Raw genomic sequence first — 27385 nt, 5'->3', positions numbered from 1 at the left:
CCTTAATAGGATGTTGGTGGGCGGAGCCGGGAGTGTCGTCAGCGAAATGGAACACACCTGGGCCCGGGTGTGAGATGTAAATACAATAAATAAATAAGTAAATGAATCAGATGTAAATACATCTTTCCCCCATTCGTTGAGGAGACTCTCTCCATGCAGACACATTGTTGGATTTTGGTTGTGGCCTGTTTGTTTTGTTTTGTTTTGCTTTACTTTGCTTTGTTTTGCTTTGCTTTGCTTGCTTGGGCAACTTTCAACACCCCTCATTATCACATCTATGCACGCAACCACTCACTTACACTACTGACTACATACAGCATTGTTAATTGTTATACTGTAGTTTACTTTAGTTAATAAATATATTTTTGTTATTCCTTATCTCCACATTGTCTCCCTTTTTGTTATGGGCTTCGAGCCGGTTCGTGACACCTTGTTATACCAAGTTGCTCTCTCAGAATATCATAATGAACCTGCAACTTGGACTTTCTCCACTTCCGCTCTGCCTTTCTGCGAAACATGTAAGACGGAAAAAAATCAAGTAATTTTGGCCTTCCATTATTGTTTTCTGTGATTTTCCCATCTGCCATCTTTCTCAAATTCTCTTATAGTCCTCGCTTCAGAACTACCATAGATAACAAGACACAAAAAGCCTTCTTTCCACCAAAGTTTGAACAGGCACTATCTGTACCAGCCATTGATTTTTCATCTGTTACATCTTAATCCCAGTCTAAAACTCAGTCATAGATCAGCTCTAAGAGGGTACATGGGGGGTTTGTCCTTGAGAGGCTCCCTGTCTGCTCTTGGTAATTACCAACAGCAGCATTCATGTTGTTATTATCATAATGGCTGTTTGGATGCGTCTCGTTCTTGCACTCAGCCCACCGAGTGTTATTTTGGCGACGCAATTCATTTCCTCCCATTGAGCCTCTCGCCTGAATATAATTATTCCACCCGCTTGCTCTTGATCACCATCACAGAGGTGAGAAGAGAGACACAGAGAGAGGTAGAATAGAGGTGGGTGGCACAGTCTCTTTCTCTCAGTCTATCCCCCTCTATTCTAGCCATCTCTCTGCCCCTCTCAAGATATGTGTCATGTTCTGTTTGTAGAAATGAATTGATGCATACCTGTATATGCATTTCATTGAAAGGGTCTTTCTTAGAATTCCATTAAGATAGTAAAGTATTTCCTTTTAATGTGATAAGCAGCAGCTCGGGAGAGTCAAACATGTCAAAGCGGATACCAGTCTATGGCGAGTCCAAAACGGCACCCTATTCCCTATATACTATAGTGCACTGCTTTTGACCAGGGCTATGACTGACGATTCAAAATCAAATCAAATTTGAAAGGTTGCGTTAACATATTTTGTATGTTTTCGCAGGTGCAGCAAAATTCTTACGTTTCTAGCTCCAACAGTGCAGTAATACCTAACAAATACACACAAATCCCAATTTTTTTTGAAGGAATTAAGTAATATCAGAATGAGCAATGTCAGAGTCAGGAATATATATATACATGTATATATATACATACATACATACATACATACATACATACATACATACATACATACATACATACATACATACATACATACATACATACATACATACATACATACATACATACATACATACATACATAAGAGCGTCTGCTAAATGACTTAAATGTAAAATGTAATGTAAATGTATATACACACATATATATATATTCTCATTCAAGGGTTTTCTTTATTTTTACTATTTTCTACATTGTAGAATAATAGTGACTACATCAAAACTATGAAAAAACACATATGGAATCATTTAGTAACCAAAAAAGTGTTAAATAAATCAAAATAAATTTAGAGATTCTTCAAAGTAGCCACCCTTTGCCTTGATTACAGCTATATACATAGTGCAGCAGTCTGTTAGCTGCAGGGTAAAGTACAGAGTAATGACTGATGATTAAAGCCAACCGATCTAGGATAGGCATTGGCAGTTACCCATTTCAGAAATGCATCTGTGAAATTACATTTCCCTTTTAAGTGAATGAAAAGTGCATAGGCTTCATATTAACTCTAAGCACATAGCAGCACATGCTACTGGTGGTGGTACTATCAATCTCTGGCCTGCTTCCAAGCATCTGCTGCAATTTGCCCTGTGTGCCAACCGAGGGTGCATCCCAAATGCCACCCTATTTCCTTTATTGTCCACTACCTTTGATCAGAGCCCATAGGGTTATAGTGCCACTTTGGGCGCAACCATACTTTTCATGGGAGATGGTTGCATGCATCACATGTTTACAGGCAGAATACAGATGACATTACAGCAAAGAAATCAAGTTCAAAACGGCTTTATTAACAATGACAGTAGTGTTTATACAAGACCAGAGCTAAGATGAATCTAAAATAAATCAGATATGAAAAAAGATCCTAGCTAAACATGGATTGATATCATTTGGACTCATGGGCGGACAGGCCATCTGGCTATTTGGGCAAATAGCAGATGGGCTGGTCCATTTTTAGCCCAGTGGGCCTGTGTAACTTTTTTATTTTTGAGCAAAATGATCATTATCTGGGTAACAATGGGGACCTCAAAGGGGGGGGGGGGAGTGGGCTGGTGTGGGGGCCACAACTAAAAAAAATGGGCAGGTGTGTTAGAAATGCCAGGGCCGATTTCTGGTCTCAGTCCGCCCCTGTTTGGACTGGATTTGTTTTATCCCTTATAATGTATTATAAAAGTATAATAAATATGGAGGAAATTGTTTGAGAAGAGACTGAAAACCCCTGATGAGACGCTAAAAGAGCTGTAAACAGTTTGTTTTTTAAACTTCATTAAAATACAAAACACACATGCTTCCCACGTTGTTCCTGAATAGGCAGTTCATAGCATACATACCGGTACAAATGGAATCAAAGAGTTCATACTAAAAAAAGAAACATTAGGCTACACATCCTTCACAGACACGCAACACAACGCAAGACACAAGACTGACTATTGCTATTCCTCTGCTCTGACTAGAATGATCATCTCAAACTGATCATTTCATAAAGTCTGTATAGTAAATATACATGACGTAAATCTTCTTCTGACTACTGGGCTACATTTGAATACAGCCTGAGGTATGCTTTAACTTCAGCATTTGAGACAAAGCTCAAAATCAAAAACCCCCAAAAATAGCTGGAACAAAATTATAAGAAATATTTAAATAATGCAGAGACGGCAGCTCCACTTGAAAGTTCCGTTTTGAAAACGACACACTTAAAGGGGTGTCTAAAAGCCACTGCAGCATCTTGTTCTTTTAAAGATTTGGACTTCAAAATAAAAAATATATAAAAACAGGAAAAACGCCAATAATGCCTTGTCAAAGTGCCATACCTCTGGTCGCTTTCCAGACAACTACATGCATCGCATCAACCAACTGTTGTGTGCCACATCATCGACTGAACAGTCGGGAATCAGATTGCTATATCATATGGTGCGGTTAGCTGATACGTTAAACACCTATCCAGGAATTGAGATCTGGCATGCATCTGCAATGTAGTCAACTAGGAACGTGACCAATATAACCTGTAAACCTGTCAGTTAATGACCATTGATTGGTCTGACCACCAAATAGAACCCCAGGTCTAACCTGTCCTTCAACAAACACAGTGACCAACACAACAACAAAACAACTGAGAAAATTCACAAATCAATATTCCCTTCTTTTCTGCTTATTCTGCTTACGCCCAATGTCTACCTCATCCAGTCTAAGCCCAGATAGCTGGAGGTCTTGGAGGGATTGGGCCAGGGGCTTATGGACTTGGACGGGCAGGGGCCGCTGGACCCGGATGGGGATGGGCTTTAGGTCAGGGTCAGACAAGATGGGGTCTAAGGCTGGCAGAGGGAGGTAGCCTCCGTCTCTGGGCAGACACAGGCAGCAGCCGGCACCAGCCAGGTCCAGCTCGCTGTACTCGAAGCCAGCCCTCTTGAGGATCTTGAAGTCCACCATGTCCATGGACTCGCTCATCTCCACCAGAAGGTTCCAGAACATACAGCTCAGCATGATGCCCATCAGCTGGAGAGACACACAGGAAACAGAGCAGAAAGGCCAGTAGCATTTAGACTCTGACACTGGGACTAGTACACCACACATCCCATCAGCTGGAGAGAGAGGGAACATAGAAGACCAGAGAGACCAGTTAGAGTTAAGACTCTGATACCCTATTCACTTTATATTCCACTACTTTTGACCAGGGCCCATAGGGACAAATATTACAGCTGTAGATACAAGGACCATGTAACTATGTACTTAAATATATTGCACTGTCATGTGTGTGTTTAATGTGCTTGTATGTACCTGACACTACAAAAGTTGCAGAGGCACACAAATATCCAACTTTTGAATGAATGAATATCTTACTTTGGTCCCAAGGTGAGCTATGCCTGGGCAAGCCAACTTGAGCGTGCTGTTGTCCATTCCCCAGTGCTTTAAAAATGGACTAGTTCACCTGAGCTTGCCTGATAAGAACCCCCAGTTTCCTTTTCCATTTGAGAAAGTTTTCTGCAGCCAGTCTGTGGTCTACTGAACCCTGGTGTACTGGACTGTCTGTCTGCTACTGAACCGGACTGTCTGCTTCTGGACTGAACAATCTGCTAATGGACTGGACTGTCTGCCTGCTACTGGACTGTCTGTCTGTCTGTCTGCTACTGGACTGTCTGCTACTGGGCTTGACTGTCTGTCTGCTACTGGACTGGACTGTTTGTCTGCTACTGGACTGGAATGTCTGTCTGCTACTGGACTGGAATGTCTGTCTGCTACTGGACTGGACTGTCTGTCTGTCTGCTACTGAACTGGACTGTCTGTCTGCTACTGAACTGGACTGTCTGTCTGCTACTGAACTGGACTGTCTGTCTGCTACTGAACTGGACTGTCTGTCTGCTACTGAACTGGACTGTCTGTCTGCTACTGAACTGGACTGTCTGTCTGCTACTGAACTGGACTGTCTGTCTGCTACTGAACTGGACTGTCAGTCTGCTACTGAACTGGACTGTCTGTCTGCTACTGAACTGGACTATCTGTCTGCTACTGGACTATATGTCTGATACTGGACTGACTGTCCGATACTGGACTGGAATATCTGATACTGGACTGCCTGTCTGTCTACTACTGGACTGGACTGTCTGTCTGCTACTGGACTCATGGCCTAATAGTGCAGCGACTGCAGACTCAGGATGTGGTGTTATTACACGTCTCCAGGGGGGCTCGCATTGAAGTCTGGCTGCAAAACTTTCACAGCACAGGAGAGGAGTGAGGCCGGGGTAGGAAATGGAATAGAGAGAATGGATGAAAGAGAAAGAGGAGAGGAAGAGAGAATGGGGGGACAAAATAAATTAGAGACAGATAGACAACAGATAATCAAGGTAGATGGATTATTTTAAATATGTTATTGGACAATAAACAGATATGGCTTATTAACCTATACGGTCCAAATAATGATGATCCAAGCTTCTTTGAAGATATAAGAATTGATCAACTCTACAAGCAACACTAGACTATTATTATGGTGGGGGATTTTACTATGGTTTTAAATACTTTCTTATGTCATCATCTCTGGCACCAAAAGTTTAAAAAGTGTTGATAGGGGACAGAATGCTGTCAGATCATCACATAATTGGCATATATATATGTTACTCTTTCAGAAATTCCACATGGGAGAGGATATTGGAAATGTAATCAAACCCTACCGGATGATAACTTGTTTTTAACTAGGACAGAATAATTTATAACTGACTTTTCCCGACATTACATACAGATCTTTACTGTATGGGACACTTTTAAATGTGTCTTTAGAGGCCATGCAATTCAGTACTCATCTATAAAACAAAAGCAATTTAGATCAAAAGAGTCCAAATTAACAAATGAAATTGAAGGACTAACAGTAAAGTTAGATAGCAATAAAAACTGTACCATAGTGGCACAGAATATGATAGAGGAAAAAGAAATGGAGGAACCTATTCAAGAAAGATCCAGTGTAATAAATTATACAAATTAAGCAAATTGGTTGGAATATGGGAAAAATGCACCAAATTCCTTTTCAATCTTCAACATAGAAATGCATACCACTTTTTTGATATACTCAGAGGACCATTATTAGTATGTTTTAACCACTCCTATATAAACTGTAGATTATGGGACACACAACAAGGTCAGATTTCATTATTACTGAAAGGATCCAAATGGTATATATAAAAATCCAGTCCACAAAAAAATTGGAGGCCTCTTACACTTCAGGGTTGTGATGCAAAACTTCTAGCTACTGTAAATGCTTGATGCATATAATTAAAAAGGTATTGTCGTATTATTCATCCTACTCAGGAGACAGGTTGTTTTACATGGACGATACATTGGAGGTAATATAAGACAAATACTGGAAACAATGGGATAGTATGAAATATTGGGGAAACCAGGCCTGGTTTTCATAGCTGATTTTGAAAAGGCTTTTGATAAAGTACGACTGGTGTTAATATATACAGTGGGGAGAACAAGTATTTGATACACTGCCGATTTTGCAGATTTTCCCATTTACAAAGCATGTAGAGGTCTGTAATTTTTATCATAGGTACACTTCAACTGTGAGGGACAGAATCTAAAACAAAAATCCAGAAAATCACATTGTATTATTTTTAAGTAATTAATTAGCATTTTATTGCATGACATAAGTATTTGATACATTAGAAAAGCAGAACTTAATATTTGGTACAGAAACCTTTGTTTGCAATTACAGAGATCATACGTTTCCTGTAGTTCTTGACCAGGTTTGCACACACTGCAGCAGGGATTTTGACCCACTCCTCTATACAGACCTTCTCCAGATCCTTAATGTTTCAGGGCTGTCGCTGAGCAATACAGACTTTCAGCTCCCTCCAAAGATGCTCTATTGGGTTTAGGTCTCCCAGCCTTGTGCAGGTCTACAATTTTATCCCTGATGTCCTTACACAGCTCTCTGGTCTTGGCCATTGTGGAGAGGTTGAAGTCTGTTTGATTGAGTGTGTAACAGGTGTCTTTTATACAGGTAACGAGTTCAAACAGGTGCAGTTAATACAGGTAATGAGTGGAGAACAGTAGGGAAACTAACAGGTCTGTGAGAGACGGAATTCTTACTGGTTGGTAGGTGATCAAATACTTATGTCATGCAATATAATGCAAATTAATTACTTAAAAATCATACAATGTGATTTTCTGGATTTTTGTTTTAGATTCCGTCTCTCACAGTTGAAGTGTACCTATGATAAAAATGACAGACCTCTACATGCTTGGTAAGTAGGAAAACATGCAAAATCGGCAGTGTATCAAATACTTGTTCTCCCCACTGTAAATGCCTAGAATATTTCAATTTTGGAGAATCTCTTATAAAATAGGTTAAAGTTACATATAAAATAGTAAATAATGGCTACATCTCAGAAGATTTAAACTGTCAAGAGGAGAAAAACAAGGTTGTCCACTATCGGCATATCTATTTATTATTGCCATCGAAATGTTAGCTGTTGAAATGAGATCCAACAATAATATTAAGGGATTAGAAATCCATGGCTTAAAAACAAAGGTTTCATTCTACGCTGATGATTCATGTTTTCTTTCAAAACCATAATGATAAATCTCTCCACGGCCTCAGAATATCTAGATACTTTTGCTAATCTCTCGGGATTAAAACCAAATTATGATAAACTTTTACATTATCGTGTAGTTTACCAATAAAAATGGTCTGACGGGGATGTGGGCATATTCGGTATACTTAGCCTGAAAGAAAGAAATGATTTCACTCCAAAAACTTTTAATAAAAAGTGAGCAAATATAGACAAGATCTTGCTACCATGGAAAGGAAAATACCTGTCTATTTGTGGAAAAATCACCCTTATTAACTCTTTAGTTATATCACAGTTTACCTATTTGCTTATGGTTTTGTCTACACTGAGTGACCTGCTTTTTAAATTATATGAACAAAAAATATTCAAGTTAATTTGGAATGGCAAACCAGAAAAATTAAAAGGGCCTATTTATATAACAAATATGATTTTGGAGGGCAGAAATGATTAAATATTAAAGCATTAGACCTCTCACTAAAGGCATCAGTCATACAAAAGTTATACTTAAATCCAAAATGGTTCTCTAGTAAATTAGTAAGACTGTCTCACCCCATGTTCAAGAATGGCCTTTTCCCCTTTATTCAGATTACAACTGCTCACTTTCGTTATTTGAAAACTAAATCAACTCAAAAATAGAATTATTTTCTAAACAAGCCTTAGAAAGTTGGTTGCAATTTCAGTTTAATCCACCTGAAAAGACAGAACAAATAATCCAACAAATATTGTGGTATAACTCAAATATACTACCGTAATTATATTTTGATATAATAAAAAAAAAGGTTTAATTTTTGTAAATTATATCATAAATAAGACTGGTGGAGTTACATCAGACGTGCAGCTAACACAGACATGGACAAAATTACAACCAACTAATTACAACATTATCACAAAAATGGAAGAGGCAAGTAGAAGGGGAAAAAGTAGGGAACTTGTCTGTCGGCCCTGCATTAAAGACCATAAATGGTTAAAGAAAATTGTGATAAATGAAAACATAGACCAATTTCATTTAAGGACCAAAAAATTGACAGCTGTGCCATATACCTTATACCAAATAGTTGGGAGGAGATTTTCGATGTACTGATTCCATGGCACATGGTCCATGAATTGACACGCAAAACAACGCCTGATTCAAACTTCACATTTTTCTATTTAAATTATTATACAAAAATCTTGCAACCAATAGAATGTTATATATATATATATATATATATATGGGGGATACAAACTTCCCAGCTCTGCAGATTTTGCTGTGAGGAGGCAGAGTCATTAGATTATTTATTCTGGTCCTGTCCACATGTAACTTGTTTTTGGTCACAGGTCCAGGAATGGCTGAAGAATTGCAACATTTACCTAGAACTAAACGCTACAGATAGCAATACTGGGTGATTTGAAAAATCATAGTCAATCGATCAATAATATAATAATTATTTTAGCAAAAAATGTTTATCTTTAATTTCCAATCTGTAGAAGCTATGAGAATAGAAAGGTTCAGAACTTACAGTATGTGAAGCATCACAGTACAGTTGAAAAATATATGGCAAATAGAAATCCAAAACGGATGGTGTTAAGAAATAGATGGGAGGGGTTGAATTGAGCTGAAGGGTGGGACTAATAACAAGATAACCAATGTAAAAAATATGGGGTTTGTAAAATGTATATAGGTTCAGAAATGTTGTGAAAGAGCACAGTTACAATTAGAAATCAACTTGAATGGACATCAGAAATAGAAAAGGACTAAAAACAAACAAAATATAACTATTGTAAAATAGATTGTGTCTTTAAAATGTGTATAATATGTATAAACTGAAGGTAAAAGCCTACTGCTGTGTATTGTTTATTAGTTTGTTTATTAGTTTACTCAAATTGGGGGAGGGGTGGTAGAGTTTGCGTGGAATAAAGATATATTAAAAAAGCATGTACAGTGCCTTGCGAAAGTATTCGGCTCCCTTGAACTTTGCGACCTTTTGCCACATTTTAGGCTTCAAACATAAAGATATAAAACTGTATTTTTTGTGAAGAATCAACAACAAGTGGGACACAATCATGAAGTGGAACGACATTTATTGGATATTTCAAACTTTTAACAAATCAAAAACTGAAAAATTGGGCGTGCAAAATTATTCAGCCCCCTTAAGTTAATACTTTGTAGCGCCACCTTTTGCTGCGATTACAGCTGTAAGTCGCTTGGGGTATGTCTCTATCAGTTTTGCACATCGAGAGACTGAATTTTTTTCCCATTCCTCCTTGCAAAACAGCTCGAGCTCAGTGAGGTTGGAGGGAGAGCATTTGTGAACAGCAGTTTTCAGTTCTTTCCACAGATTCTCGATTGGATTCAGGTCTGGACTTTGACTTGGCCATTCTAACACCTGGATATGTTTATTTTTTAACCATTCCATTGTAGATGACAAATCTCTGTCCCAGTCTCAGGTCTTTTGCAGACTCCATCAGGTTTTCTTTCAGAATGGTCTTGTATTTGGCTCCATCCATCTTCCCATCAATTTGACCCATCTTCCCTGTCCCTGCTGAAGAAAAGCAGGCCCAAACCATGATGCTGCCACCACCATGTTTGACAGTGGGGATGCTGTGTTCAGGGTGATGCGCTGTGTTGCTTTTACGCCAAACATAACGTTTTGCATTGTTGCCAAAAAGTTCAATTTTGGTTTCATCTGAACCAGAGCACCTTCTTCCACATGTTTGGTGTGTCTCCCAGGTGGCTTGTGGCAAACTTTAAACGACACTTTTTATGGATATCTTTAAGAAATGGCTTTCTTCTTGCCACTCTTCCATAAAGGCCAGATTTGTGCAATATACGACTGATTGTTGTCCTATGGACAGAGTCTCCCACCTCAGTTGTAGATCTCTGCAGTTCATCCAGAGTGATCATGGGCCTCTTGGCTGCATCTCTAATCAGTCTTCTCCTTGTATGAGCTGAAGGTTTAGAGGGACGGCCAGGTCTTGGTAGATTTGTAGTGATCTGATACTCCTTCCATTTCAATATTATCGCTTGCACAGTGCTCCTTGGTAAGTTGGTTGTCTGATTGGAGGCAGTTGCGCAAGTGTGTGTGTTGGGTGTTTGTCTGTGTCTGTGACTGACCTGTGGCAGCCCTATAGCACAGCAGAGTCCAATAGTTGCTCCCACATTGTCTCCCATCCACAGGTTGACAGCATGGATACAGCCCCGCACATGGATCACCTCATCCAGGAGCTCACGCTGACAGAGAAAGAGAGAAGACCGGTAGAATGAAAGAGAGAGAGACTACAGTACATGAGATGCATTTGACTGATTGTAGATATGTTTTAAATATATGTCATCAAGGCAAAAGAAAGACAGTAATTTCACAGATGATGAGGCACTACAATGCTAATATGAAAAATAGAAAAACAGTGGATTTTCTTCGTTTTTATCTACTACGACAAACTAATATTGTGTCTTAAACTAATAAACTATTCCCCACAAACAGCTGAGATTTTCCATAGTACCAAAGAAAATATGGAGGTGAGAACATCTCAAGGACAGAAAACAGAGACAGCTGAATCAATATCACAACAATACCAGCCACTACCAGCTGGCACAATATATCGTGACTCAGTTAGTCTACCTTATTTTCAGCATGCTGCAGCTAGAGAAAATAAAATGTTTTGGGGCCATGAAAGTAAATGATCCTGCTGCTGCTCTTTTCCCGTTTGTAGTCTCTGAATGCGTCCTGATGCGGGCCCTGGTCAAAAGTAGTGTACTATGTAGGGAAAAAGGTGCCATTTGGGACGCAACTCCACAGACTAATGAAGACCAAAAAGTGAGCAGAACACTGGGGGGGGGGGGGGTTTCACAGCCTATTAGGAGTGGAATATAGCAACTTATTTTACCCTTACCTGTTGGCTGAGAGTCTTGTAACCACAAAGAGTGTTGACAACCTCTCCCACCTGGGAAAAATGAGACAGGAAGAGATGAAGATCATAAAGAAGAGGATTCATGTATTGTCCATTCTTCTGTGCATAGATAAGAAGGAGAAAAAACTACAAACATTTCCTAAGTCAGATATGCTTGTAGTGGCCCAGTTAAAAATACGCACGTTGGACACACACACATCCCCTAATCTGTGTTTATAGCTGTTTGGCGCTTTGGAGTTGCCCTGCGTGGGCACAGACCAGACAGAGGAAGAGAGGAAGAGAGAAGGAGAGGAACAGATGAAGAGAGAAGGAGAGGAATAGATGAAGAGAGAGCGAGACAGAGAGGGAGAGGAAGAGAGAGCGAGATAAAGTGAGAGAAATAGAGGGCAGAAAGAGATAAGCCCGAGTGTGAGTTAGACAGGGGGAGAGAGAATGAATCATGAGCTCAGTAAATTAATTTGATTAGCTCCCACTCTCTCCACTGATGCTGAGGTCTCGGGGTCTCTTCCTGTGCCTGAGTGGCTTTACACATTTCACTGTAACCAATTCAGCCAGCGCTAATTACCTAGTAATGAACCATGAGGCCAGGGGAAGTACTGGCAGGTGGAGAGAGGCTTTACTGAGAACAAAACATGGATCCCTCCAGTCACTGCATTCACACAGCCAGCCCAATTCTGATCTTTTTCTGTTCCCTTGTTGCCATACAGTTCTGTGCGTGGGGAGCCTAGATGAGCACTAAATGAGATCCACAGAAACATGTCTCCCCCAGAGATGTGAGAGACTGATAGGCTGATAAGGAGGGCAGGTATAATATTGGATAAGGTTCATGTGTTATCGGATCCTAACTTTCAGAGCTCCTTTCATTCATTCACACACAGTCTAGATGAGAGGTGAAAAGCGAGTCGAGAACGGTTTTAGCATTCACCTTGTGGGGGACACAGCATGTATAAGGGACGCCACAGGCCAGTGGCCCGGTGCCATTGCAGAAATGGTATTGATTGACACCCCAGTCTTTGTAGTCGTCCCCACCACAACAAGAGAACTAGAGAGAGAGAGAGGTTTAATAAAAAATCAGTTAAGTCTATTGTTTTTTACTAGATCAATCACACTCTATCCATGTCAGTTAGGGCTGCAAAACTACAGGTAATTTACCAAAGTTACCAGAATCTTCATTACTTTTGGCAATTAAAGACACACTATGTAGAAATCGCTTTGCCATTTGCTGGATGCAAAAATGTGACAAAACAAGTCATGCATAGTGTCGAGAATCATTGTAACATCTAAACCGCTGTGAAATGTATTTTCCATAACCAAAAATATTGTATTTTAAGCTGTTTGAAACTGGTGTACAAAACTGAAAGTAAAAGACAGCAAAAAATAAACTTAAGAGCAGGAGGCATAGAAATTGAGCACATAGAACAGATCTACCGCTTCTTGGACTTGCTTTCAATGAAAAGGACATAACACACATTTCTATGTGAATTTGGTCAGGTCGCCCAAAGTTACATATTGCAGCTTTAATAGAAAATCTATGGCAATCTATCGTAATGTTGGGAATTTATATTTAAATAACTTTTTTTTAAAGTATTCATATACAGTGCTTTCAGAAATGGATTAAATACATTTTATTTTCTCACCCAACTACACATAATACCCATCATGACAAAGTGAAAACATGTTTTTAGAATGTAGTCAAATGTATTAAAAATGGAACACATAACTAACAGAACTTATTTTCACATGTGATAAGGCCAGAGAGAGGCCAGAGATAATTACAGACACCTGTGATAATGTGAAGTATTCAAAAGGGCCACTAGATGTCTTGTGATAGGTTACATATAATCCTTGAAAATCCTGGTAGTTTACTGGTAAACATATACATCTTACAGTAATATACCTTCTCTTTGCAACCCTACCCACTGGGCACAGATGTCAATTCAACGTCTATTCCAAGTTGGTTTAACATAATTTCATCAAAATGATGTGGAAACAATGTTGATTCAACCAGTGTGTGCCCAGTGGGTAATGTGTGGGTGTGTGCCCAGTGGGGCAGCAGGTAGCCTAGTGGTTAGAGCGTCTGGCCAGTAACCGAAACATTGCCAGATCGAATTCCCGATCTGACAAGGTAAAAATCTGTCGTTCTGCCACTGAACAAGGCAGTTAACCCACTGTTCCTAGGCTGTCATTGTACATCAGAATTTGTTCTTAACTGACTTGCCTGGTTAAATAAAACACGGTCAGTGGCCTCTTCATTCAGTACACACCACTATTTACTGTCTGTTGCTTCTGATAATGAAAAGGGAATCAGTCCTCTTACCTTCTGTTGCACAAAATCCAGGATGTTTTTGAAGTCCAGGTCATCGTAATAGTGTTTAATTCCCTCTCGTATACTGCTCTGGAACAGGGCTGATGTCTACAGGGAGAGAGAGAAAGAGTAGAGAGAGAAGAGGGATGATAAAGCCATGAAATTCCTCATCCATCACATTGAATGCTTCTTTGATGTGATCTTATCGTGACTGGAGGCGATGCCAGAGGCGACACTGGTGAACATGTGTTACAGCTGTGTGTGTGTGTGTGTGTGTGTGTGTGTGTGTGTGTGTGTGTGTGTGTGTGTGTGTGTGTGTGTGTGTGTGTGTGTGTGTGTGTGTGTGTGTGTGTGTGTGTGTGTGTGTGTGTGTGTGTGTGTGTGTGTGTGTGTGTGTGTGTGTGTGTGTGTGTGTGTGTGTGTGTGTGTGTGTGTGTGTGTGTGACAGAGAGAGAGAACTGACCTTTTTCTCAAAGATGAGCGCAACGATGAGAGCCACAGCCTGCAGGAACAGTAGCACACACAGGACACACAAAAACTGGAAGATAGATGGAGAGAGGGAGAGAATGCACTTAGCATGCCATGTACATATCAAGCCAGAGCGTCCAGAGATTGCTGGGCTGAGATTGGCAACAACAGCCTCAGGTTGACTGACATATCCCAGTCAGCAGAGTCCTCTTGTCCTGTCCCCTCCTCCTCCCACTCCATATACCTCGAGTCTCCTCAACCTAATCTCTCAACCCTCCTATTCTTTCCTTCATCCCTCCTCTTTTCCATCCTAACCTCCATCGCTCCTCATATCCCCCCTTCCCCCCTCCCATCCCTCCCTCTCTCTCTCTCTCACCATGTGTAGCAGGGTCTTGTTGTCCCTGAGGGAGCCCACCATGCCCACCAGGGAGACGGTGAACATCACCAGGCCCAGCAGGATGAGCACCACAGCGGGGGCCAGGAACACCCCCTCCAGGGTACGGTTCTTCTGACGCTCCACCTCCGCGTACACCCCCACGCACAACACACACAGGCCCAGGAGCTGGGGGAGGGAGCGAGAGAGGGAGAGGGGGAAGAAGAGAGGGTAGGGGTCGGGGTGAGATGGTCAGAGCTCGGCAGTGTGCCATTTTTCTGAATAAGCATCATTTCATGAGAGCAGTGTGCATAGAAAGCCTAACCAAGCAACGTTCAAAGCTACCGATTCCCTTGGATTGTGTTGTAAACTCATAGCTGATGTCAAATAACATGGACTTCTTCAAAATAGCATGGATAAGTCCCAAATGGTACCCTAGTCCATATAGTGCACTTCTTTTGACCAAAGCCCTGGATGTCTTCCTCTCTACTGGTAGCATCCTGATGATACGACCCATTTCCCTTGTTCCTTGTAGTTAATTAGGAAACACAAAGGGCTTTAGTTTAAAGTTGGCAAATGACGACAGGAGATGGTGGTTAGAGAACTAGGCCAAGGCTAGCTGCTGTGTTGTTGTGGCATCAGCCTTGTTAGCAACAAACAAACCCCACTTGACTACCTCCTGGTGTGCCATTTGAGAGCTTTCAAAACCATGGCAGGGTGGGTCTCACGTTGTCTGCATCCCAAATGGCACCCTTTTCCCTTTATAGTTAATTAAAGGGACTATAAAAGGCACTAGCCTATATCGGGAATAGGGTGCCATTTGGAATGCAGACTGACTCATAATGATAGTCCTTTCTTTCTGCAACAAACAATCTTAACCCCATAGGCCTACCTATTGATTCTCAATTAGGAAGAGAGGCAATCTGCACTAAGAGAGCAAGCCTCATCACTCTTTCCCTACTTTAGTCCATTCACGACTGCCAGCACCACCCCGCCCAACATCGGAAAAAGTGCCTACCCAGTGGGGTGCAAAAATCTAGTTGAATCAACGTGGAATACTGATTGGATTTGCAAAAAGTCATCAACGTAAGGGAATTTCATATTTTTTTCACACAACTTCACTCAAAGTAGGGTCAAATTGTAGGTTGATGTCACACTGAATTCACGTTAGTTGACAACTCAACATGTAAATCAAAACTAGACGTTCAAATGACATCTGTGTCCAGTGGATATTTTCAAAAGATGTCTACTTTTAGTCTCTCACAGCGGTTAGCTAATTTATCATTCATTCTGTCATCCACTGTAGTGTAGCGTAAGAAGGAGGCTACACACACTGAGACTGAGAGACAAACCCATCATCTTACAAAATAACAAACTTCAGACTGATAAGAAGCAATGCAAATAGGCTACACAGTACACATACTCTCTCAAAGGGTTAGTCGACTGACTCTCTCCTTCCCAAAGGAAACCTACACGCAAAACTGTGTGAAATGACACAAAGCAGATTGAACAGACAAGGAGAAGAAATAGCATTAATTAACAATGAGTGCTCCTGCATGGCTTTGGGCCAGGGGAGCTCTTGGGGGAACACAAGCCAAGGCATTACATCTGAACACGGCAGAGGAGGCAGTGCTGAAAGGAAAAAGGATTAACGAAAGAATGGAGAAAATAAAAATCGAAGCGGGGGAAGCTCCTACTCAGCAGCAGTATGGCTGACGAAGGGAGACAGGCAGAGAGACAGAGCTAAAGACAGACAGGTGGGGTGAAGATTGAACATGAAATTGACTGCAATTTCCTGTGAGAGAGGGTGAGAAAGCAGAGAGGGAGATGGCTGAGGAACGCTCAACTCCGTTCTCTTATATCGAGGCGGAGTTGAGTAGTGATAACTGGTCGCGCGATTCGCTAACAACAACATTGAGTCACCATCAGTCGTCACTTGTAAAAATGTAAATACTGAAAATGCTTACCGGTACCTATGTTTGACCTGTGCTACTGTGGTCCGTCCACATTAAAAAAAATGTATTGAAGACAACCACCAACTTTTCCCTCATTTGTGTTGCACAACTCAGCGTGAATGTGAATGTACCAATTGAATCCCAGCACACATAGTACGTCAAGGCCGCTACGTCTCCAGTTGAGCAACACAAAGGAGCACGGTTGTACAGGTCAATCATAGGTACAGGTAAGCGTTATCAGAATTGACATTTTTACAAGTATCAACTGATGGTGACTTAATGTTGTTGCTAGCAAATTGCAAGACCAGTTATTAATAGTCAACTCCGCATTGATATAAGAGAACGGAGTTGAGCTTTCCTGAGTTAAGAGGGAGAGAGAGCGGGATTCATTATAGCCGCTGATTGATTCCAGGATGACGAGTATTCACTAAAAATGGTGGCGGAAAGAGAGAGTGATGGCGGGACAGGGTTACATTTAAATGATAAAGTAACTGGATGAGAAAAATAGACTCACCATCTAAATCCGCTGACTCATCCACTAGCTTAGGCTATGGTTTGAAGTTTCAATTTGACAAATAGAAAAGAGGCGGAGAGCACTAGGATCTGTTCAATAGTCTCCTTTAAAGACTTTCTATTCTACCACCTTTCAGGCAGCACATCCACAACTAGAGGCCTAACTATAGGGGCACACAATGGATCTAGCACTCAAAGGTTGTCTATGGTGACTCATAGAGATGGGCGAATCAAATTCAATTGTATGTGTCAAATACACAGTTTACAGCAGGTATAAAAGTTGCAGTGAAATGCTTGTGTGCTAATAGCTCCCTCAACAATGCAGTACATTAGTCAATATGTATCATAACAATAATCCGTGTAAAATCTAAAATAACAAGTATGAGTGTGGGTGCTTGTGTGTTTGTGTGTAAGGGTTAAATGTGTGGAGACTCGAGAGTGCAAATAATAATAATAATAATAATCTAAATTGCAGATAGTCTCTGAGGTGCATGTCTGTGCAGGGTGAAAGCTAGTTCAGCATTCTGATGGCCTGGTGGTAGAAACTGTCTCTGAACCTGATGCTCCGAAAAAGCTTGCCAGATGGTAACAGAGTGAAGAGTTTGTGGCTCGTGTGCCCTTGACAATCAGTCCTTGACAATCTTACTCAAACATCGCCTGGTGTACAGTGGCAAGAAAAAGTATGTGAACCTTTTGGAATTACCTGGATTTCTGCATAGATTTGTCATAAAATGTGATCTGATTGTCATCTGTCACAACAATAGACAAACACATTTTGCTTAAACTAATAACACACAAACAATTATACGTGTTCATGTCTTTATTGAACAGACTGTGTAAACATTCACAAGTGCAGGGTGGGAAACGTGTGTGTACCCTTGGATTTAATAACTGGTTGACCCTAATTTTTGCAGCAATAACCTCAACCAAACATTTTCTGTAGTTCAGACCTTCACAGCAGTCAGAAGGAATTTTGGACCGTTCCTCTTTACGAAACTGTTTCAGTTCAGCAATATATGGGATGTCTGGTGTGAACTGCTCTCTTGAGGTCATACCACAGCATCTCAATTGGGTTGAGGTCAGGACTATGACAGGGCCACTCCACAAGGCGTATTTTCTTCTTTTGAAGCCATTCTGTTGTTGATTTACTTCTGTGTTTTGGGGTCGTTGTCCTGTTGCATCAACCAACTTCTGTTGAGATTCAATTGGCGGACAGATAGCCTTACATTCTCCTGCAAAATGTCTTGATACACTTGTGAATTCATTCCATCAATGATAGAAAGCTGTCCAGGCCTTGAGGAAGCAAAGCAGCCCCAAACCATGATGCTCCCTCCACCATACTTTACAGTGGGGATGAGGTTTTGATGTTGGTGTTCTGCCTTTTTTTCTCCACACATAGTGTTGTGTGTTCCTTCCAAATAACTCAACTGTAGTTTCATCTGTCCACAGAATATTTAGCCAGTAGCGCTGTGGAACATCCAGGTGCTCTTTTGCGAACCTCAGATGTGCAGCAATGTTTTTTTGGCTTCTTCCATTGTGTCCTCCCATGAACACCATTCTTGTTTAGTGTTTTACGTATTGTAGACTCATCAACAGAGATGTTAGCATGTCCCAGAGATTTATGTAAGTCTTTAGCTGACATTCTAGGATTCTTCTTAACCTCATTGAGCATTCTGCACTGTGCTCTTGCAGTCATCTTTGCAGGATGGCCACTCCTAGGGAGAGTAGCAACAGTGCTGAACTTTCTCCATTTCTAGACAATTTGTTTTACCGTGGACTGATGAACATCAAGGCTTTTAGAGATACTTTTGTAACCATTTCCAGCTTTATACAAGTCAACAATTCTTAATCTTTTGAGATATCTTCTCTTCAAGGCATGGTTCACATCAGGCAATGCTTCTTGTGAATAGCAAACTAAAATTGTGTGAGTGTTTTTTATAGGGCAGGGCAGCTCTAACCAACATCTCCAATCTCGTCTCATTGATTTGACTCCAGGTTAGCTGACTCCTGACTCCAATTAGCTTTTGGAGAAGTCATTAGCCTAAGGGTTCACATACTTTTTCCAACCTACACTGTGAAAGTTTAAATTATGTATTCAATATAGACAAGAAAAATACAATAATTTGTGTGTTATTAGTTTAAGCACACCGTTTGTCTACTGTTGTGACTTAGACAAAGATCAGATCAAATTTTACGACCAATTTATGCAAAAATCTAGGTAATTCCAAAGAGTTCACATACTTTTTCTTGCCACTGTACATGTCCTGGAGGACAGGAAGCTCACCCCCAGTGATGTATTGGGCCGTCCACACCACCCTGTGTAGAGCGTTCCAGTAGAGGCGGTGACGCAGCCGGTCAATATGATTGTGCAGCTATAGCACTTCTTGAGGATCTGAGGGCCCATGTCAAATTTCTTCAGTCACCAGAGATTGAAGAGACACTGTTACGCCTTCTTCACCACAGTGGTGGTGTGTATGGTCCATGTCAGCTCCTCTGTGACGTGCACATCGAGGAACTTGGAGCTTTTGATCCCCCTCTCCCCCTGTTTCCTATAGTCCACAATCAGCTCCTTAGTTTTGCTGACATTGAGGTTATTTTCCTGGCACCGCTCTGCCAGGGCTTGTCACCGTCGGCGATCAAGCCTGCCACCGTCGTGTCGTTGGCACTCATATACGTTCATAAAGACATCACTTAAACACTGAGTCACTAATCAAGGTTAGGTTGCATTTCATTACATAAATTATCGACCATACCGATCAATTTTATCCCAAGCATTTTTGCTGATATCCTTCATGACGATATGTAGCCTATTCTAGAGAAATGTGACATTTGAAATGAAATAGGTTTGCTAATATGGGTGATTGTTAATGGGACAATCGATGGCTACTACCATCAAACTGGTAGTAGTAGTTTACAGGATAATGAAAAAATAATTGTGGTAGACATTAATGTTAGATGATTATCATTCTACTTATCATATCAATTCATCGCAAATTTTGTCCATATCGCACAGCTCTATACTGATGTATAAGCAAAGAAAATGAATTGAAAGCAAGCTAAAGTCACCAAGCCACCCATCCTTATCTCTTACTAACTTTCCCAGTTCCCTTCCTTCTCTCTTTCAGCTGTAGCATCCTCACTGCCTGCTGGTGGGATGACAGTAAAGACTGACATTGCAGCATCCTACTGGATTAATGCATAATCTTCACAGACCTTTCTAGGGAGTTGTTCCTAGCCACTGTGCTTCTACACCTGCATTGCTTTTAGGCTGGGTTTCTGTTCAGCACGTTGAGATATCAGCTGATGTACGAAGGGCTATATAAATACATTTGATTTGACAAAGCAGAGCAGAGAGTACAGATCATCCCTCTTAGGAGCAATGGGACAGGGGGCTCTCAATCTCAAGCCCTCACTCTCAGAGTAAAAGCCTCTCAACACACAGCATGTCCAAATGGCAACCTGTCCCCTATGTAGTGCACTACATTTGACCAGGGCCCATAAAGCACTGGTCAAAAGTAGTGCACTATGTAGGGTATAGGGGACGCACAACAATATTACTGCACGCAACGCTTATCACCAAACTACAGCTGGTAAAGCAAATGACAGTCTGTGACTTGTGCCACATGGTACCCAGAGATAGGAATATGGTGCTGTGTTGCGTGTGGGTGGGTTGGTTGCATGCCCTTCCTGAAAAGGCTGTGTCAGAAACCCCAAATCATGTGACACTGGTAGACAGTGACAGTCTGTGCAATGAGATGGTGTCATAATTGAAGATTAAACACTCAGAAAACTAGGCTATTCACTACAAAATGGCACTAGAAAGTTCATCTGTAGACCGAGCAGCATTTTAAGTTAAGCTTATTCACCCAAAAATACGTATTTGCTGTAAAATACATCAATGATGCAAATTCCCTTATTTTAAACAGACACATAATACTTTTAATACTCTGTAATCTGCATCACTAGCCTTAAAGCCTACAGCGCACACAATTAAAATGTGTCATATAGGCTAGCCTGTCATGGACTTTAAGAGAATTAGACCTACCTGTGTAACCCACTACTGCCCTGAAAAGCTGTAATTACAATGTTGTAAATACCCTAAGTCTCAGAACACCTAACCAAGGCATGTCAACACCAGGCTGCATTACATGTCTCAGAACACCTAACCAAGGCATGTCGACACCAGGCTGCATTACATGTCTCAGAACACCTAACCAAGGCATGTCGACACCAGGCTACATTACATGTCTCAGAACACCTAGAAGAGGCTTGTCAACACCAGGCTGCATCACATGTCTCAGAACACCTAGAAGAGGCTTGTCAACACCAGGCTGCATCACATGTCTCTGAACACCTAGAAGAGGCTTGTCACACCTAGAAGAGGCTTGTCAACACCTAGAGGCTAGGCTCAGAACACCTAGAAGAGGCTTGTCAACACCAGGCTGCATTACATGTCTCAGAACACCTAGAAGAGGGTTGTCAACACCGGGCTACATTACATGTCTCAGAACACCTAGAAGAGGCTTGTCAACACCAGGCTGCATTACATGTCTCAGAACACCTAGAAGAGGCTTGTCAACACCAGGCTGCATTACATGTTTCAGAACACCTAGAAGAGGCTTGTCAACACCAGGCTACATTACATGTCTTAGAACACCTAGAAGAGGGTTGTCAACACCAGGCTACATTACATGTCTTAGAACACCTAGAAGAGGCTTGTCAACACCAGACTACATTACATGTCTCAGAACACCTAGAAGAGGCTTGTCAACACCTAGACGAGACATGTCAACACCAGGCTACATTACATGTCTTAGAACACCTAGAAGTGGCTTGTCAACACCTAGACGAGACATGTCAACACCAGGCTGCATTACATGTCTCAGAACACCTAGAAGTGGCTTGTCAACACCTAGACGAGACATATCAACACCAGGCTACATTACCTGTCTCAGAACACCTGGAAGAGGCTTGTCAACACCTAGACGAGACATGTCAACACCAGGCTACATTACATGTCTCAGAACACCTAGACGAGACATGTCAACACCAGGCTGCATTACATGTCTTAGAACACCTAGAAGTGGCTTGTCAACACCAGGCTACATTACATGTCTCAGAATACCTAGACAAGGCTTCTCAACAACGGGCTACATTACATGTCTTAGAACACCTAGAAGAGGCTTGTCAACACCAGGCTACATTACATGTCTTAGAACACCTAGAAGAGGCTTGTCAACACCAGGCAACATTACATGTCTCAGAACACCTAGACGAGACATGTCAACACCAGGCTGCATTACATGTCTCAGAACACCTAGAAGAGGCTTGTCAACACCTTGTTAGACGAGACATGTCAACACCAGGCTGCATTACTTGTCTCAGAACACCTAGATGAGACATGTCAACACCAGGCTGCATTACATGTCTCAGAACACCTAGACAAGGCATGTCAACACCTTGTCAACACCTAGACGAGACATGTCAACACCAGGCTGCATTACATGTCTCAGAACACCTAGACAAGGCATGTCAACACCTTGTCAACACCAGGCTGCATTACATGTCTCAGAACACCTAGACGAGGCATGTCAACACCTTGTCAACACCAGGCTGCATTACATGTCAACACCTAGACGAGACATGTAATGCAGCCTGGTGTTGACATGTCTCAGAACACCTAGAAGAGGCTTGTCAACACCAGGCTGCATTACATGTCTCAGAACACCTAGAAGAGGCTTGTCAACACCAGGCTACATTACATGTCTCAGAACACCTAGACGAGACATGTCAACACCAGGCTGCATTACATGTCTCAGAACACCTAGAAGAGGCTTGTCAACACCAGGCTACATTACATGTCTCAGAACACCTAGACGAGACATGTCAACACCAGGCTACATTACATGTCTCAGAACACCTAGAAGAGGCTTGTCAACACCAGGCTGCATTACATGTCTCAGAACACCTAGAAGAGGCTTGTCAACACCAGGCTACATTACATGTCTCAGAACACCTAGACGAGACATGTCAACACCAGGCTACATTACATGTCTCAGAACACCTAGAAGAGGCTTGTCAACACCAGGCTGCATTACATGTCTCAGAACACCTAGAAGAGGCTTGTCAACACCAGGCTACATTACATGTCTCAGAACACCTAGACAAGGCTTGTCAACACCAGGCTACATTACATGTCTCAGAACACCTAGAAGAGGCTTGTCAACACCAGGCTACATTACATGTCTCAGAACACCTAACCGAGGGATATCAACACCAGGCTGCATTACATGTCTCAGAACACCTGGATTAAAACCAGGTACTGCAGTGATACCTCTTGCACTGAGATACAGTGTCTTAGACCACTGCGCCACTTGGGAGCCCTCGTCAAAAGTAGCATAGTAATATGTAGGCATAGCATAGATAACTACATTTAATGGCCCTGCCTGTCACAATATTGCAATATGTAGGCCCTGGGTATGAAGTTAGACTGAAACAAAAATATGTGTTAATGGAATACAGCTAGAAACATGTTTCCTGTCTAGCAAAAATAAAAGATCCCACTTAACCCCTTTCACTGTATCACTCAGTAGTCCCACACCCTGCCCTGTACTACAACACAGAAAGGAAAGAGTGTAGCCTAGTGTAGTAAATTAACGACTGTATCAGACAAAGTGTACACACAGTAGTATTTCCTTGACATTATTTGTTTAGCTATCGAACTAGGAAGATGCAGTACAGATAGCTATACTCTTTAAAGACAAAGCAGAGCAGAGCAAACGGTTCATCCCTCTTAGGAGCACTGGTGCAGGTTGCTCTCAATCTCAAGCCCTCACTCTCAGAGTAAAGGACTCTCAACACACAGTTATTGTCCCAATGGCACCCTATGCCCTATATAGTGCACTACTTTTGACCAGGACCCAGATAGAGCTCTGGTCAAAAGTAGTGCACTATGTAGGGAATAGGGGACGCACTCCACCCCTTTCACTGTATCACTCAGTAGTCCCACGCCCTGCCCTATACCACAAAGCAGAAAGGAGAGTGTAGCCTAGTGAGGTAAATGAACAACTAACGTTATATCAGACAGAGTGTACACACAGTAATATTTTCTTGGTATTATTCGGTCTTCTGGCAAGCAATTTGGCACAAGAGAGTTAGCTAGCGAGCTAGGAAGATACCGATAGCTATACTAGCTAGCTACTACACTGGCTAGCTAGCTAAACAAAGGTGGTGGTTTTCTGACAGCCAACAATGTGGTCCCCCTAGCCCATTCAAATAGACGGCCATTTCCTGCTTGGGTTCTTGAGAGCAAGCTAGTGGTCACCAACCCTGTCCCTGAAACCAACAAGTCCATATTAACAACACTTACCGAGAAGAGCATTGAGTAGACATTTAAGGTGAATTTGATGAAATAATAGAAGCGGTTGCTGTTTCTCACTTCTTTGTATGAAGGCATACTGCTTGGTAGCTGAAGAAGCTTGGTAGCTGAAGAAGCTAGCTAGCTAGCCAAGACAGTAACGTTAGCTAGCTAGCTAGCTAGCTAGCTATGCTAGTAGAAGAATATCAACAACACTGATTAGCTATTTCAGCAAATTAGCTAGCTATATTATCGGATTTAATTTTCAAAACGTCTCAATTTTGCACGAGGACGTGAACGCTTTAATTGATCTCAAATAGCTACTCGCGTTAAATTTTGTCTCACACACACAAATCCCCCTCTATTCCCACAAACAATAACTTCCGTGCACGCTCTGATTTGGCCACATAATTTAAAGGGCCAGAGCGGTGAAATACATTGTACTAACGATGTAATTAACGTGTCATCTCACTCTATCTTTTAAAAATAATTATCGAAATACATAGCAATTTCGTTTTTTTGTTGTTGCTATTTATAGCAATTATCCAACAGCACTCGATTATTACAGTATGATCACGTGCAACAGCCCAGATGGTAGACAAAGGAGCTTGCATTCATCATCCAGACATGCATTGCTTGCTTTCCTTTGGAACGAACATCTTAAAGGAAATGGGTCACATCCAAGGTTCCCCTTAGCCGCTTAATAGGCTGTGTCACTACCCGAAAAATGTCACTGTTACTGGACAAAGAGCATTTAATCCCTGCTATTGCTCATTATTGCATCAGCTCTTGTTGGTGTATTTTTGGCACCCATGTATGTGATGTAGATACTGGATACTAGGCTATTACTAGGATCAGTAGTCTTTGTTGTAACTTACATTTTAGAAGCCGCAGGTAGGCCTACAATGAACACATCTAAATAGCATGTGCCCTAACACAGCTCACGTACATTAAGCACCATGGACAGCACCGCGAACCCGATTCAGCACCAGAGCCGCTAAACAGCGCAGCGCCCAGGCAACTCATTCCCCCTTTTCATGGAATTTACAATTGAAGATTCTACGCATCTGTATGGTGGCGCTGCAGAAAGGCCTGCAGAAAGACTCTGCCATGCTTTTGCTATTTTTCCCATTCCTTTCTTCGCTGGACATTATAATTGCAAACCTATAGGCAATATAACATTTCTTACAGGAAACAGAAGATACAGAACAGTATTTCAATAGCCTAAGACTACTGCTTTCAGACTCTTTTAACATTTAGGCTACATTTTATTGGATGAATACTGTATTAGCAAACAGACTCTAAGAATAGTGAGTCCAATTAATCAATCAATCAAGACATGCCCATTAATTATTATCCACATAAAAATTCACATTTCCTGTTGCTTCAGGATTATTTTCATGCTCTAGCCCCACACCTGTATTAGATTTTAAAGCCCTTGCAAGGTCTAATCAATAGCCTATGCCTTTGGATCTACGAGTCATTACACACCATTGATGTGAACAGGATTTAGGTAGCTAAGTAGCTAAGGTAGCTAAGTCCATCTACAGATAAATGCATGTTTTGGGGATTTGAAGCCCTCTTGCATTTCAATGGATAACAAGCTGCTCCTCGCTGCCTCTCACACATACACCAGAGCGTGCCTGGAATATGGGTGGCTTGCTTAATATTCAATAATGGATAATTCATGAATTATAGATGGTTGTGCTGAGGGCATTGGGGATCACTGAATGAATTACTGGCCAGATGCACGTTGGGGTCAGTCTATTGGATGCCAACTCACATAACCAGTGACCGACTGATGGACTGACGAAATGAATGACTGTCACAGTGGTTGACATGTCATTGTGAGTGAAAGTGGGAATATACACTACCGGTCAAAAGTTTTAGAACACCTACTCATCCAAGAGTTTAGAATAATAGTGAGGACATGAAATAACACACATGGTGTAACGGCGTTCGTCTGTTGAAGAAAGAGAGTCGGACCGAAATGCAGCGTGTTGGTTACTCATGACTTTAATGAAAGAAAACGCGGTGCATGAAAATACTGATACTAAATACAAAAACAACAGAACGGACCGTGAACCTAATTACAGCCTATCTGGTGACTATAACACAGAGACAGGAACAATCACCCACGAAATACAAAGCGAAACTCAGGCTGCCTAAATATGGTTCCCAATCAGAGACAACGATAAGCACCTGACTCTGATTGAGAATCGCCTCAGGCAGCCAAGCCTAACAACACCCCTAATCAGCCGCGATCCCAAATAATACAAACCCCAATACGAAAACAACATATAAACCCATGTCACACCCTGGCCTACCCAAACATATAACAAAAACACAAAATACAATGACCAAGGCGTGACACATGGAATCATGTAGTAACCAAAAAAGTGTTAAACAAATCAAAATATATTTTTTATTTGAGATTCTTCAAATAGCCACCCTTTGCCTTGATGACAGCTTTGCACACTCTTGGCATTCTCTCAACCAGCTTCATGAGATAGTCACCTGGAATGCATTAAAATTAGCAGGTGTGCCTTGTTAAAAGTTCATTTGTGGCATTTCTTTAACTTCTTAATGCGTTTGAGCCAATCAATTGTGTTGTGACAAGGTAGGGTTGGTATACAGAAGATAGACCTATTTGGTAAAAGACCAATTCCATATTATGGCAAGAACAGCTCAAATAAGCAAAGAGAAACGACAGTCCATCATTACTTTAAGACATGTCAATATGGAAAATTTCAAGAACTTTGAAAGTTTCTTCAAGTGCAGTCGCAAAAACCATGAAGCGCTATGAAGAAACTGGCTCTCATGAGGACCACCACAGGAATGGAAGACCCAGAGTTACCTCTGCTGCAGAGGATACATTTATTAAAGTTACCAGCCTCAGAAATTGCAGCAAAAATAAA

The 27385-nt window shown here is 41.4% G+C and overlaps 1 protein-coding gene across 5 annotated transcripts; it reads right to left on the bottom strand.

Moving 5' to 3' along the window:
• Positions 1 to 2316: 2316 nt before the first annotated feature.
• Positions 2317 to 24879, bottom strand: LOC124036498 (tetraspanin-15-like). Of its 5 annotated transcripts, XM_046351161.1 has the most exons (9): positions 24664 to 24879; positions 24480 to 24612; positions 14646 to 14831; positions 14265 to 14339; positions 13814 to 13909; positions 12422 to 12538; positions 11479 to 11529; positions 10703 to 10819; positions 2317 to 4039 (listed from the first exon to the last, which is right to left on the bottom strand). In XM_046351161.1, exons 2-9 carry the CDS (start codon positions 24564 to 24566, stop codon positions 3674 to 3676), a joined length of 1095 nt encoding a protein of 364 aa, XP_046207117.1. In that variant the 5' UTR covers positions 24567 to 24612; positions 24664 to 24879; the 3' UTR covers positions 2317 to 3673. The 5 variants fall into 5 exon arrangements, with proteins under 5 accessions (XP_046207117.1, XP_046207116.1, XP_046207118.1 ...); XM_046351160.1 differs by having other exon boundaries at positions 24480 to 24879; XM_046351162.1 differs by lacking the exons at positions 24480 to 24612; positions 24664 to 24879 and adding an exon at positions 17112 to 17238.
• Positions 24880 to 27385: the final 2506 nt, after the last annotated feature.

Source organism: Oncorhynchus gorbuscha, linkage group LG05 (genome assembly GCF_021184085.1).
Source record: "Oncorhynchus gorbuscha isolate QuinsamMale2020 ecotype Even-year linkage group LG05, OgorEven_v1.0, whole genome shotgun sequence".
In the NCBI taxonomy this organism is placed as follows: Eukaryota; Metazoa; Chordata; class Actinopteri; order Salmoniformes; family Salmonidae; genus Oncorhynchus; species Oncorhynchus gorbuscha.
The sequence above is the reverse complement of the archived record's forward strand: the minus strand, read 5'-3'. Positions and strand labels throughout refer to the sequence as shown.

What these genes read in the sequence shown, in the direction of transcription:
- LOC124036498 (XM_046351160.1), bottom strand. Translation starts at nt 24,566, where the DNA reads ATGCCTTCATACAAAGAAGTGAGAAACAGCAACCGCTTCTATTATTTC. An exon ending in ACAAGACCCTGCTACACATG is followed by an intron (nt 14,340 to 14,645) that starts GTGAGAGAGAGA and finishes TCTATCTTCCAG; the next exon opens with TTTTTGTGTGTCCTGTGTGT. An exon ending in CATGCTGTGTCCCCCACAAG is followed by an intron (nt 11,530 to 12,421) that starts GTGAATGCTAAA and finishes CATTTTTCCCAG; the next exon opens with GTGGGAGAGGTTGTCAACAC.